The sequence below is a fragment of the Patagioenas fasciata genome, chromosome 10, assembly GCF_037038585.1.
Source record: "Patagioenas fasciata isolate bPatFas1 chromosome 10, bPatFas1.hap1, whole genome shotgun sequence".
NCBI lineage: Eukaryota > Metazoa > Chordata > Aves > Columbiformes > Columbidae > Patagioenas > Patagioenas fasciata.
The window spans coordinates 18,163,271-18,176,091 of record NC_092529.1 but is presented as its reverse complement, the minus strand read 5'-3'; the positions used below and the strand labels follow the sequence as shown (position 1 = coordinate 18,176,091).

The window sequence follows — 12,821 nt, the reverse complement described above, 5'->3', positions numbered from 1 at the left end:
GGTCCATTTTGTGAGCAAATGGCAAATGATAATGGTACAGTTTCAAGAAATACAGGTATGCCATGGAAGTGAGAATCGCAGATGCATTAAACAAGTGCAGAGTTGCCTGTCTAGGTGCTTACTTACTCGCTGCTGGTTTTTTCATGCAGCAGAGCTAGGAATGTTGTGGTTTTTTTTTCATTAATGTGGAAGAAATCTCTAAAGCCTTTAATTGACTCTCAAAGACTCAATGAAGGAAAAACACTGTTTGGGTTGTAGAGTACTAACTCCTACCTTTGGCTGCAATAAAATGCCTTGCATAAAAGGCTTAAAAAAAATTCTTTCTAAATACCAAACTGGTCCACTGGGAATAAATAGAAATGCTTTCCATTCTCAGGGGAGCCTTTTTTTTTTATTTCAGGAAAAGAAAAACAGTCAAACGGTCAACACTAGTCCCTTCTTTTTTGTGACCTTATATTTTAAATAGTTTATTAAACCTTGAGGTTCAATAAGTTAAGGAAATTAGTTAATATCATTTTAAAATCATGACTTAATAGATGTAGGGGAACTGTCACGGAAAGCTTTGCAAAGATTGGAAAATGAGCCCTTTTGGGGAAAGAGGAAGAGTTTCAGATTCTGCCTTGCTCCCAGGCCCCTGGCCCCTTTGCCTCTCTCCCTTCAGCAGCTCTGGAGTGCAGCCCTGGAAATACAATAGCTGTCACTTATTTACGTGGAGGACTGTGATAGGGAAATGAGTCGTTTGAAAAGGTGTTTTGCAATTTTAATCAATTTCTTTGCTACTTGCCAACAAATTAAAAAACCTGCCCTCCAGGAAGTGTCTGCTGTCTGTGGATGAGTAAATGAAGCCCAGCTCCAGTGGGGCTGTGCTCCTGAAATGGAGGGTGAGCACTAGGCAGCTGCTGTGAAATGAGCCCGAGCCTCCCCGAATTGCTAGGAAGTCCTTTTTGACCTCGTGAGCCCAGGATTTCTGCTGTCAGCGCCCCCCTCCATCCCCAAGCTGTCACACTTCGCTTGTGAGCTCGTCTTCAGCACAGCGACACGAGAGCGAAGACTGATGGATTTCGGACATCTTTAGAAATAAATATCTCCTGCTGCAACTGGTTTCCTGCTTTAGTTTTGAGTTTGCCACCAGTTTGTGTGAACATTTACCCAGAAAATGTCATCCCAGTGTTTGCTGCAGAGGAAATTCTCCAACATTATACCAAATACAGTATTTCTGCAGAAGGAAACTGTCCCATCTTTCAGCCAAGATCATGGCTGGAGTTGTAGCTGCTTCTTCATCCCTCTGCTCCCAGGGGTTTCTATCTGCCCTCCCTGCCCTTGGCTCTGATGCTAAGGATCTGCCCAAATTCAGTCTCAGGTATGTTTATTTAGATTTGGTCCAACTTTTTTTTAAAATTTATTTTTGGCAGAACACAGAAAGCAGCTGACGAAACGAAGGTCATTCACTTTCATTAGAAAAACTCCACCGATCTAAATTCTCGTCCCTCTGTAGTAAAACAGAAGAAAACAGTCCTTTCCCCTTGGCCATCCTCTTGTTCAGCTGCAGACAGGGTTTTCATACTGGGGACACCTGAATTGTCTCCTGCAGTGGCAGCCTGCCTGTCACTGCACCCTGTGCCTATGCACGCAGGGCTGTACATCGTACAAGTGATGCGGTAACAGCAGGAATCCTTATGGCCCAGAAAGTGTGTCTGGGCTGTTACCAAAACAAAATTCTCTAGGTCATCGTACTGTGACCCTGCACCTGAGAGTAAAGGTCTTCTGGTCATTCTCAGTTTACACAGTTTTACAGCAAGAAAGAAATGGTAGTAATAAAACATCTTACAGATGTGTTGTAAGAAGATCTTTAAAGCTCTAAGTTAACTGTGTCAGGAAAATTACTGAGCAAGGCACTGAGTTTTTCTCCCTCTCCATTAGTGTATGTGTGTATGTAGAAAAATGGGATTTACAGTAATACAGGGTCAGCTTTGGAATGTTGGAGGGAGGGTGGGAATTGGGAATCAGGGAGCTCCGAATTTCATTAGAGATTGAAATATTGTGCCTCAACCAAAAGTGGCATCACTGTTAAAATCTTGTTAAAATTAGAGAAGAAACACCCATCTGGACCAGCAAGTTTTGGCTTCCCGTTCCTTGGGAGGAACTTAGTACAGGCCCAGAAGGGTGTGAGACAGGGCAGAAGCAAAGCCTTACAGAGGGATTTGCTCTTTCCTGGACTAACTGGGAAGGGGCCCAGCATCCCCAGGCAGAGGGTGCGGGCAGGCTGGGACCTCGTGGCTCTGGTGAAGGGGGAGAGCCCAGTGTCCCCTGCGACATTGGCATGGGGGTGACGCTCACCCCAAGAAGAGGAGGAAAGAAAAATGTGAGCAGCAGCTGTGTTTAAATGCAGATTTTGGAAACAGCTGATTTTCACACGCCTGATTTAGCGCGATCTGGTTTTTGTGTGTTAGGTTGTCTTTGTTGAAAATAGGCTGAATACAGATTTGTAAGAGATTATGGAATAGTTGTTGTGAGCTTTAAAAGAGTGAGATGCAAAGGGGAACTGGAAGCTCTGCTTAGGGGAACTGTGAAGAAAAGGACACGTTTGCAGTGGAAGTAGTGTAGTTGATTTGTACGAAAACTGTCTTTTGCAAAATTATTTATAAAATCTGCCCAAACCATACACCTCAATGTAATGGTTACACACCGAAGGAAGGAGATCTCACCTGCCATCTTCATATGAATTTCCTCAGAATTGGGGCTAGGAGGGCACATGCTTAAATTCTTTCAAGACCTATGGCACTGTTATTTAAGTCTGGGGAAGGCAAGGTTGAGTAGGATATATGTCTGGCAGCAAAACTTCAACTTGCTAGCAAGAGCAAACACTGCTAACGTTTCCCCAAATGGACTTTAATGTGAAAACTAGAACATGCAGCAAACTGCTGAACATAAACTGCGAGTGGACCACTGCACAAGTCAGTGACCATGTAGTGGTTATGGGGACAGTAGAGCGACTTTTTGAGGAGACGAAAAGAGCTGGGATGCTGGTGAAAAGGCAGGAAAAACAATTTGAATTTGAGTAACTGAGGATGGTTTAATTAACCCCCGCGGGGTCGCTGGGTGCTGGTGCTGCCTCCCGCAGTGCCGCGGCTTGACGGGGCAGGGGGAGAGGGCTAAAAAATAAAATGGGTGGGGAAGCAGGGAAAAGCAGAAGGGATGTGAATCCCGGAGGAGCTTTGGTGTGTGGCTGCCGGGGCGGGGAGGGAGTGGGGCCAGGGCTGGGGCTGGGGCCAGGGCCGGTCCCGCCTGGGGCGGTGCGGGTGCCTCCCCCGCCCCGGCGGCCGCGGGGGTCGGGGCCGCGCTCCCGCAGGTGGGTGCTGCGGCGGGGTCGTACGCGTGTACGGGGCTTCCCCCGGGGAGGGGACCCGGGGCCGGGAGGCTGGTGCAGCGGGTCGGAGCCGCCGTTTCGAACCGGGCACCTCCACGGGGCATTTCTGGCATCGTCCCGCTCCCCGCCCCGCCAGCCCCAGCGCCGGGAGGCAGCATATAGCTGATATTCTTTGCATTAAATGGCATCGCAAAACGGCAGGGGTGGGGCAGAACGTTAGAAATAAATAACTAGCTTGAAGCTGCATTGGTTGGGGTGACGTTGTCGCTGCAGATGGGGGGGTCTGGGGCAGCAACATCTGACGCTGCGCCTTTGCACTTTGTTTTTCAGGGTTCCCCAAGGAGGACAGGGTGGCCGCTCGCCCAGCCTGGCCATGCCGTCCTCCACTAACGCGGGGCGAGCCCCCGGCCCGCTGGATGGCGGCTGGGGTTGGGTGGTGGTCTTCGGCGCTTTTATTTCTATCGGCTTTGCGTACGCCTTCCCCAAAGGTGTAGCCATCTTCTTCAAAGAAATCCAGGATTTCTTTGGCACGTCCTATAGTGAGATCGCGTGGGTCTCCTCCATCATGTTGGCCACGATGTACGGCGCAGGTGAGTAAACCTGCACCAGCCGCTTGGTGCGGTGTGTTGTAAAAGCAGAAATAAGCCAGAAATCTCCACTTTGGGCTGGTGTACAGGGGAAGCAGCAATGTCCATCTGCATAGGTAGTATCAACAGGTTTATTTTCGGATCTTGTTTCTAATGTTGTTTAGGGAAACGTGTCTGTATGCGGAGCCTAAAGGGCAGGTTTTTTGGGCATAAATTGGTGTTGGTGGGGATTTTCAAACAGACTTCTGAAGAGTGTCAATGGGTACAGTGGGGTGCAGGTGTCTTTTGACCACTCTGGGTGCCTTTTGAGCTTGTCGGAGACTCCAAATGCCTTTGCAAATGTTGTTTGTGACCACTTTGGTGCTGACATTCCCTTTATTTTCAGCTGGGATTGCAGCATCTTTGTTGTTTTTCATAATTAGACTTATTTCGCTAATCCAGGTGCGGGGAAATGCAGAAGCCTTTATAAAGGAGTGCAATATCCTCTGCACACCAGAGGCTGAGCTACACGGCGTGTCCCACTGCTGTATCCCCTTCTCCAGCCACTCTGCTTGCTGCGGGCTCTGTTGGGGGATTTCTCTGACACCACAAGCAAAATATGGCCTTGGCCCCGTCACACAGCACCTCCATCCCCCCAAACACTGGCAGCACCAGCCCCAGTCCTTGTCTGAGTGGCGAGGGGCTGGGCATGCTGTTTCAAGAGACGCTGGCATCCTCCTGCCTTGCTTTGACACAAGTTGGGAATTTTGCACCGGGGAGGTTGTGAAGTAGTGGGGTGACCCAGACCTGGTGTGTTGCTGAAGGTAGCAGTGGGGATCCTCTACCAGAAAACAGAAGATAACCTATGAGAGCTTTCTGTGGGCATCAGTGGAAAAGCCCCAAGAACAGGCTGGTGTCAAATAGCTGGGTCTGCGTTTCAGCCAAAGGTAAGCGTGGAGTAGAGCAATAAACAAAATAGCTACTTGTTTATTGTGGCAGCTTGTAATTACAGCAATGAGAAAGCCAGAGTCAGACGTTTTTAGCAGTTGCAAAGCGGTGCACAGAACTTTACTCTTTTTTTTTCTTTTTTTATGATTTTGATACCACTTTCATGACTCAATGGAAAACTTGTGCTGCCTTTGATTAAATCTGCAATGGGATGTAAATGGGAATCACACTCTGTAATCGCAGGAAACTTCATCAATATTTATCCTGGCTATTAAAGCAATTCTGAAAATGTTCTTTGTTTTCAAAAATGTATTTGGTTTTTTTTATTCCTTAATAATGCACTACAGTGCTTTTTAGAGAGCAGTTGGTAATGAAAGATGCTTTCTAAAGGTCTGTAAAGTGCCAGCAATGCTTGAATCAGAGCCCATTGTAATCCACCCTGTTGTAACCCACTGCAAAGCCTCGGCCCCACTGAGAGTAGCTCTGCAAGGGCTCTCAGCCCTTCCTATTTGAGAATCCACAAGTGGAACACTTCGAGGGCCAGACACAAGCCTTGATTTTAGAAAAATAAATCCTCTGCTCGAGCCAGTGCTGTTGTCCCAGCTGGTCTCCTTGATGGGATGCTGAGCCCAAACCCTGGTGAACCCCATGGCTTTGGGATAGATTTCCACTGGGGCTTGTTATTAAACACAGAGAAAAGCACTTCTTCCCTCAGCCCCAGCAACCTAAATAAGCAGTGAAAAGGAAACAGCTGGGCTCTGTGGGCTGAACAGGAGCAAGAGGGCTGCAGTGGGGGTGGGAAGTGCTGCAGTGGAGGGGGAGGCAGAAGGACCACTTGTCATTTAGATGCTACTTAAATGCTGTCTTAAAGGGCTGAGGTAAATTATGTGGAATGTCTCTGAAGCAGTCAGGTGGGGAAAAAAAAAAAAAGAAAAAGCGGGTGGCCCATGGTTTGTTTGTGCTTGGTTGCCTACAAACGAGTATCTAGGAATCTGTATGTTTTAGCAGTCAAAGACAGATGGCTAGTGTTTGATACCAAAAGTGCATGGATGAGTAGAGGTTGCTGTAAATTTCGTGGTGTGGTACTAAAATTAGGACGTTGCTTGTTAGGAAGGCTGTGATTGAGGTTTTAGTATAGGTGAGTGTGCTAAATATGTTTGATGGAGAACAGGGACTGCTGTTCTCCCTGATGGCTGGTGACAGAACATTTCGCTGGGTCTTCTCAATAGCTCAGGGCATTGTACAGTGTAAGCCTCCTTCCCAGGGAAATGTTGTTTCTTCTATTGCACTCATCTTGGGTAGGTGTTGGCTGCGGCTCAAGGCACTGCGACGATGGTCTCATGATTTCAACCAGTCTGCAGAAGCCATGTTTTGGTTTGGACACCATTACCCACAGGGAAGCCGTGGGAAGCCCTGTTCTGCCATGGGGATGAGGGAGACCTTGGTGGAACTGCTTCAAATATCATGTCCGTTCTGCATACTGCCAGGTGTTGAAGCGATATCCCATCACCTATCCAGTAATGCTGCAACAAAAGCACAGAGGTAGTATTTACTAGGTAGTAGGTTACCTGTATGTTGGGGGCTCCCTGGCTGCCTCTGTGCGTTGTTGTCAGCTCTGCTTTGTCTTCCAACAAAAACGTATCTCCCCACCGTCTACTACGGCAGAGATGCTTCGTGCCTGACTACAACTGAGTGCTCAACAGATTAACCCTGATCCTCTCAGTGCTCAAAGTCACTCACAGGGGTGTAGCTGGGGGGCTTGAGCCTCTTGGGGTGCATGTCACGGTTGAGGAGTTGGTGCTGGAGCAGGTGAAATGCTGCTGTGATTGCCTCTGCCTTCTCCCATCCGCAGGCTTTCCAACCCACATTCTTCTCTTTCTCTCTAGTGTTTAAGCCAGTGCTGTGTGCTCTGCACCTGGGATGTTGTAGTGCACTTTTATCCCAATTAGCTGAGTGTCTCCTGCCTTTTCGTAAGGACCCTCCCTTATGCTATTATACAGTAATATGTGGGATGGTACAACTGGGCACTGTTAGACTTAATTGCAGGCTATTGTACCTTCCCACTTGCTTCACAGTTGCTCATGGTTATGTCCGTTTAACAGTCCTCCCCTCCTCTTCTCTGCTCTTCAATAAGATTTATGCTTGTTTGATTATCCCTCTCTCTGCAACGATCCAGGCTGAGATGCCGAGTTGCCCTGTGGCTGCAGACAGGGCCCTGGTGGGAGTTTGCAGAACATGGAACAAATGAAACACATGTGCCCAGGAGTATATTTAACACATCTAATTTGATTGACTGGACATTTAATGCCAGAGCGGGTCTGACTTATGAACGACTTCAGTGATTTGGAAATTCTCGTTAAAGAAGCAGGACGCCAGTTCCTGTGAGCTGCCCGAAGTCTTGCTCTGCTGCAGTGCCTGTTAGAGCTGTTAGGATGCCCGTGCAGCCAAGCTTGATTTATTTTTCTGAAAAATTAGATAGTTGTTTAACTCTGGATTTTTGCTAATCTTTTCTGAAAGAAATTCTAAAAATGCCAAAATAAGCTTTCAATGTAAGCCTGAGTAACAAGTGGAGTTTCTAAATGAGGTAATTATTGCCATGGCTTCTTTATTCCCTACCTTCCCAAACCAGTGGTGAGGCAGAAGTGTCACAGCCTACATGGAGGTGCAGGGGTGCATGGGCTATAACCTGGCAGGAACAACGCTGGGTGCCCTGAGCATCTCCTACAAGAGTTGTCAGCCCTTGAGTCTGGGGGAGCTGGAGAGGCTGAATGATGCATTTGCATCACCACCACAAAAGGAAGCCCCCAAGCTTGCCTAACTCCTCCTTCTCCCTGTTCCAGCAGCAGTGAATAGCCGTGATTTGGAAGGTGCCCACCTAAATCAAAGGATTTCCTCCAGAGTAAATGGACTCTGTTGTTCGCTCAGTTGGGTTCAGGGAAAGGCTGTAGCATTGCTGTCCCGTCCCTGGTGTTTGGCCACGTCTCTGGGCTGTTGGTGGCTGTTGAAGCCAGGACTCAGAGCAGCGAGGCTGCTATCTGAGCATGGGATGTCCCTCACGAGGACTGACCCAGCTGGTAGCCCTGGCTCCCTCCATCCCTCTTTGCTTGGGGCCACTGAGCTGCCAGCACCTTGGCAAGGGTGCAGAGGATCTGATGCTCTCACTGACAACAGCTTTTGTTTGCAAACATCCTCAGGAGACAGTCCTCCATTTCCTTGGCATGCTTGTTGGTGTGGGGACTTGTTTTTAGGCTGTGCTGCTTACTGTGTAACAGAGCTTATGTTTGCATTTCATAAATAATGCAAATGAAATGTATTTTCTGGAAATACATGAACTAACCAAAATCTCCACTGGAGTAGCTCTGTTGACTTTGACAGCATGGGTGCAGATTTACAGTGAGCAGCTGAGGCTTTGGTTTGTAGCACCAGAGCAGTGCCATGTTTTCAGACTAAGGCTGAAAAATCAGCAGCTGGAACTGTTCCTGCCCTTCACTTAATTCCCTTAGGAAGCTGTTTTACACCAGCCAAGGCTCTGGCAATATATATTGCAGAAGTTGTAATGTGTCTTATCCCCCAGTTTCTTAATCTGAACTAGGTCGCAGAAAACAATTCTGTCACTATAATACAAGTAGTAAAACAGATTAGTGGGCAGTAAAGTGGATAGTCTGGACTTTATGATAGGGTACTTGCAGTTCTTGCCACTGTTCATGTTCAGCAATTCCACTTTTTCAGTTGCAGAGGGCAAACCGGGAAGTTGATACGCGAGGAGCACAAGGAAACATTGCTTTTCTATGGCCAAATCCTTGTCAATCTGATAGAGAAGGATTTTCTACTTTTGCAGTGTTGCTACTTTTTTTCTTTTTTTTCCTGTTCACGGTCAAAGAGCTTGTTCCTTAACCCAGATGAGAAAAGTATTACGGCACAGAGTCTGCCGGTTATAAAAACAAGGAACCAGGGTCTGTCCATAAGGGAACAGGGGCGATGCCACCATCCTCCCCTCAAGGTCCTTTCAGCTGCACCTCTCCAGGTATCAGGCTCTGGGGGTGATGAGGACACACCATCATTGTCAAAATGCAGAGTATCGCAGAGCACCCATCGTGCTGCTGCGTGCCCTTGGCAGGGTTTCCTTTTGCAAACTGCCTCCTTGGATTTGTGCTAAACCAACACAAGGCCAGAACTCCCAAGGTCTTTCCTCCTGTCAAGGAGACAATCTTAAATAATATAATTGAAAAACTGCAAACCTTTGGTCTTCACATCTCCTGACTTGGGTTGTGTGCCCGCATCGTGTTTGGGGTATCAAACTGAGCTGCCCTTTTCCCATTTTTAAGGGTAACTCATCTCAAGCCAGGCTATAGATGAGTCCCTGGAGATAAACATTACCCTGGGAAGACAGGAAGCAGTTGAGCTCCCAGGAAAGAAAACACAAGCAATATTAATTTTCTAGTAATTTAGTTGCCCTACTCAACACCGAGGGAAGCAGCCAAACCTTCTAAAAATAAGAAATACTGATGCCACTAATTTAATAGCAGTAACATTCTCATAGGTGTTATGGTCTCCTCTAGAGCTATAAGAGAGGTAAGGATCATGGGAAAAAGTAATGTCTTTTATTATGGCCAGCTGTTAGAGTTTGAACAATGAGTGGGCTTTCTGGCACGTGCCAGAATAGGGAGAATGATTTAATACCTAGGACAGTATATGCATTTTCAGGTGGTTTTTATGGTGACTATGTGGCCAAAATGCTTGTGTCATCATTGTAATGAAACAAAAGGAGTCATCTCAGTGACACTCAGAGACCAGATCCTGACAGTTATTTCAGCCGAAAAGCTTGAAAAGCTGAGGCTACGGCAGGAGATATGACCTTTTTTTTTTTTTCCCCCTCATTTTGAAGAATCTCACTCCTTCTTTTGCGATTTCTGTGCAGCTGAGCCTTGTGCATGTTTGCATACAGATTGTAGATGTAAATATGTGCTGCGTCTGTTATGCCTTACTACATAAAAAACTAAGTTGCATCAGGACCATGGATTATTTTAGGTCAATATGTAGTGCAGCAGAGTCTTGGCCTCAGTCTCACTATACACTCCTGTAATACACCCTCCAAAATCCCCAGGGTGCTGTTCTTACACATCCAAATTTCTATTAAAATTAGGGAATCACCTTCTGTTTGTTTTGCCAAGACAGGAGCAGAGAGCCACTTTTTGTGAACACCAGAAAAATGAGGGCCTTTCTGAAGTAAAAGCCTTGTCCTGAAGCCAGCCAGTGTTTATTTCTCTTGTTATTTATTATTTATTGTTTTGTAGTTGGATGAAATGTCTGTAGATTTAATTCTGGATATGCTCCACAATTGAGTCTTTTCTCCAAAGAAACTTTCTCCCAGAGCTTGTAACTGCAAAATAGAGCATTTGCTAAAGCAGCAAGGAAGAGATTGGGAAGCTGAAAGTCAACCATTGACCTTGAACATTTAATCCAAAATTTTATAGCTGTATTTTATTACACTGCTAGCATGATAAATTGCAGTGACAGGTTTAGAAAGCACCTTACAGCATGCAGTGGCATGAAGCTATATTAATAATGAGTTTGATTCTGCAGTTTTTAACTTAATCAAAGCTGCCAATGTTCTCTTCCGGTCTGGTCCAAACTTCATCAAAACCTTCTCTGCCTCCAGAAGAACCTCACCCAGGGTTCTCCACCCACCCCAAGTGCTTACAAATAGATGTGAAGTACCACAGTGCTAAAAGGGGAAACTGAGGCATGGGAAAGGAAGTGTAGGCTTTTTCAAGGCCAAGCAGCAAGTGGGTAATGGAACCCAGGCCAGGCCTCGGGATGTGCAAGAACTCTGCCAGCCAGTTTTGGCTCAGGCATTGCCTGGGCAGGACGTGCCCTGATGGGTGGAGGTTTTATCTGCTGAAAAGTTTGTGACAGGGGAGGGGTGCCTGCCAAAATTGTGCATTGTCTAGCATTTAGCAGTGGATTTTCTGTGTGTGCAGTCCCAAACCCTGGGCATCCCCCTTGCTGCTGGGGAGGTTGCTGCTTGCATGAGAGCACGTTGGCTGTGAGGAACATCCTATGGGGCTGCCATCCCATTTAAGCAATAATCTCTGCAAGGCACGTGTCCTTTTGCAGATACTGTGCTCACGTGCTGTTACTATTGTTTTCATCCCCTTCTGCTGAGCAAGGAGATACTGGTGGGTGTGCTGGGGCTTTTTCTTTTTCTTTAAGAAACCTGGGGCCCCAAGCTTGTGAGTTCCCACACAAGTGGCTGCACTCCTAAAATTCAAAGAGGTTATCCTTGTGTGTTTTGTGTGGGTGGTTGCACAGGGGCTTCCCATAATTTTCTACAACATAATCTAAGCAGAGAAATAAAAAGGTCGGTACCTGGTCATGGTTTGTACTCAGAGGTGCTCAGCCCATACAGATACAGTATGGATCTGTGGTGTGCAAGCAGCTGCTCACTGGTCTTTCTAGGAAGTCCAGCACCTGTGTCCTCTGGATCCTGTGTTGTGTCTGATCACCCCATGGGAAGCCTCAGGTTACCTGAGGGTGTCTGAAATGACATGAGCGTCTCCTTCATCAACGCTTAGTGCTGGGCGAGGGTTATGAGAGAGGAAAGGGTGAGGAGGGGAGGACGGGCGATATTTGCAGTAGTGGATCATGTGTCCACTCTCTGCTTATGTCCTTACAACCCTTACAACATTGGTTCAACAAAAATTCTCGAGTAGAGCTTTTGCTAGGATTTCCCTAGGCGTGTGTGTTTCTACCTGGAAATTTTGTGTAGGCTGAAACAAAAGGAATATCTCTGTTTATCCACAGTGAATCCTGCCATCATGGCCCAAGCCCAGGCAGGTGCTCCCTGCATACCTGTGGCTCAGCTTCCTGGTTCTGGACTTCATCCTTTTGCTTATTGTCATCACCTCTTGGAGTCAGTCAGCCTCCCTGTGTTATTCAAACAAGATGTCTTCCCACACTGGGGCAATCCCTGGCGTAGCAGCACCGCTGTGATTGTGGATTTTGTTAAGAGAGCTGGGTGAGGAATGATTTGATTTCTGTAATGGATAGTGCTGCAGATTCATATACTTCTCCTGACTCTCAGAGAGAACTCAAGCCCTGCAAGGTCACCACATATGTGCTTATATTTTTTATTTTTTTAAATAGCCCTGTTCTACTTAAGAGCGATAATAGCACTATAGGTTCAGGTGAAATATTTCTGTGTTCGTGGACTTGGTCACAAAGCTTTATCATTTTGCCCTTTGTTGGAGCTAGCAAGGTCACCAAGCAGCAGTAACAGAGATGTGATAGACTTAATAAAAACCGAGATTAATAAGAACTAGGAAAAAGAAAGCAAAGAGTTTTGGCTGGGGGGTTGTTAATGCTTTACAGGCAGGTGTTAAGCCCAGGAGTAAGTTGCAATCCACTCCTCCAAATGAAGTTCAAACACCTGAAAGATTCTTCCCTGGGTCAGCACAGGATGTGTTTTATGTGCTGCCATAGGAAGGACTGAGAGTGTCGATGCCAACCGTCCCGCAGCATTGCAGCGTTTCTGCCCCTGGATGGCTCTCCAGTGCAACTGGTCTCTTGTTCAAATCATGCAGGGCTTCCAGGAGGTGGGCAAAGCCCTTTGGAGAGCATGTCCAGGTAGGGGCTGATCTGCGTGTGTTAAGACCGCTGAGGAAGGGCTGCTGGTACCCGGGAACAGGTGTTTCAGCCACGTAGGGACCTCATGTTCTGCAGCTGGGCTTTACTTGACGAAAGGGATAAAAGTCTGCTATTCTGCCAAAGCAAAATGTTAGTTAAAAAATTCATGGGAAAGAAATGAAGAAACAACTCATGAAGTTGTGACCTTCTTAAGGTCAGTGGCTGTGATCTGTTGTGTGGGTGAGATCCAAACCTGCAGCCCCAGGGAACCACGAAGCACAGGCAGCTGTGTGCTCAGCACCTGCAATGCCACC

General features: G+C 46.9%; 1 protein-coding gene across 5 annotated transcripts in view; it reads left to right on the top strand.

Annotated features, from left to right (window-relative positions):
- Nucleotides 1–12,821, top strand: part of LOC136105777 (monocarboxylate transporter 2-like) — a 42,886-nt gene that overhangs the window by 11,666 nt on the left and 18,399 nt on the right. Inside the window, exons 1-2 of one of the 5 annotated variants that reach the window (XM_071813252.1) lie at nucleotides 1,239–1,360; nucleotides 3,698–3,957. The exons of 2 other annotated variants lie outside the window; for them this stretch is intronic. In XM_071813252.1, coding sequence (XP_071669353.1) covers nucleotides 1,254–1,360; nucleotides 3,698–3,957 — 367 coding nt within the window. In that variant the 5' untranslated portion in view covers nucleotides 1,239–1,253. Of the gene's footprint in view, nucleotides 1–1,238; nucleotides 1,361–3,164; nucleotides 3,350–3,697; nucleotides 3,958–12,821 lie in introns of those variants that run through there. 2 more of the 5 variants (XM_071813251.1, XM_065845601.2) reach the window with 2 other exon arrangements.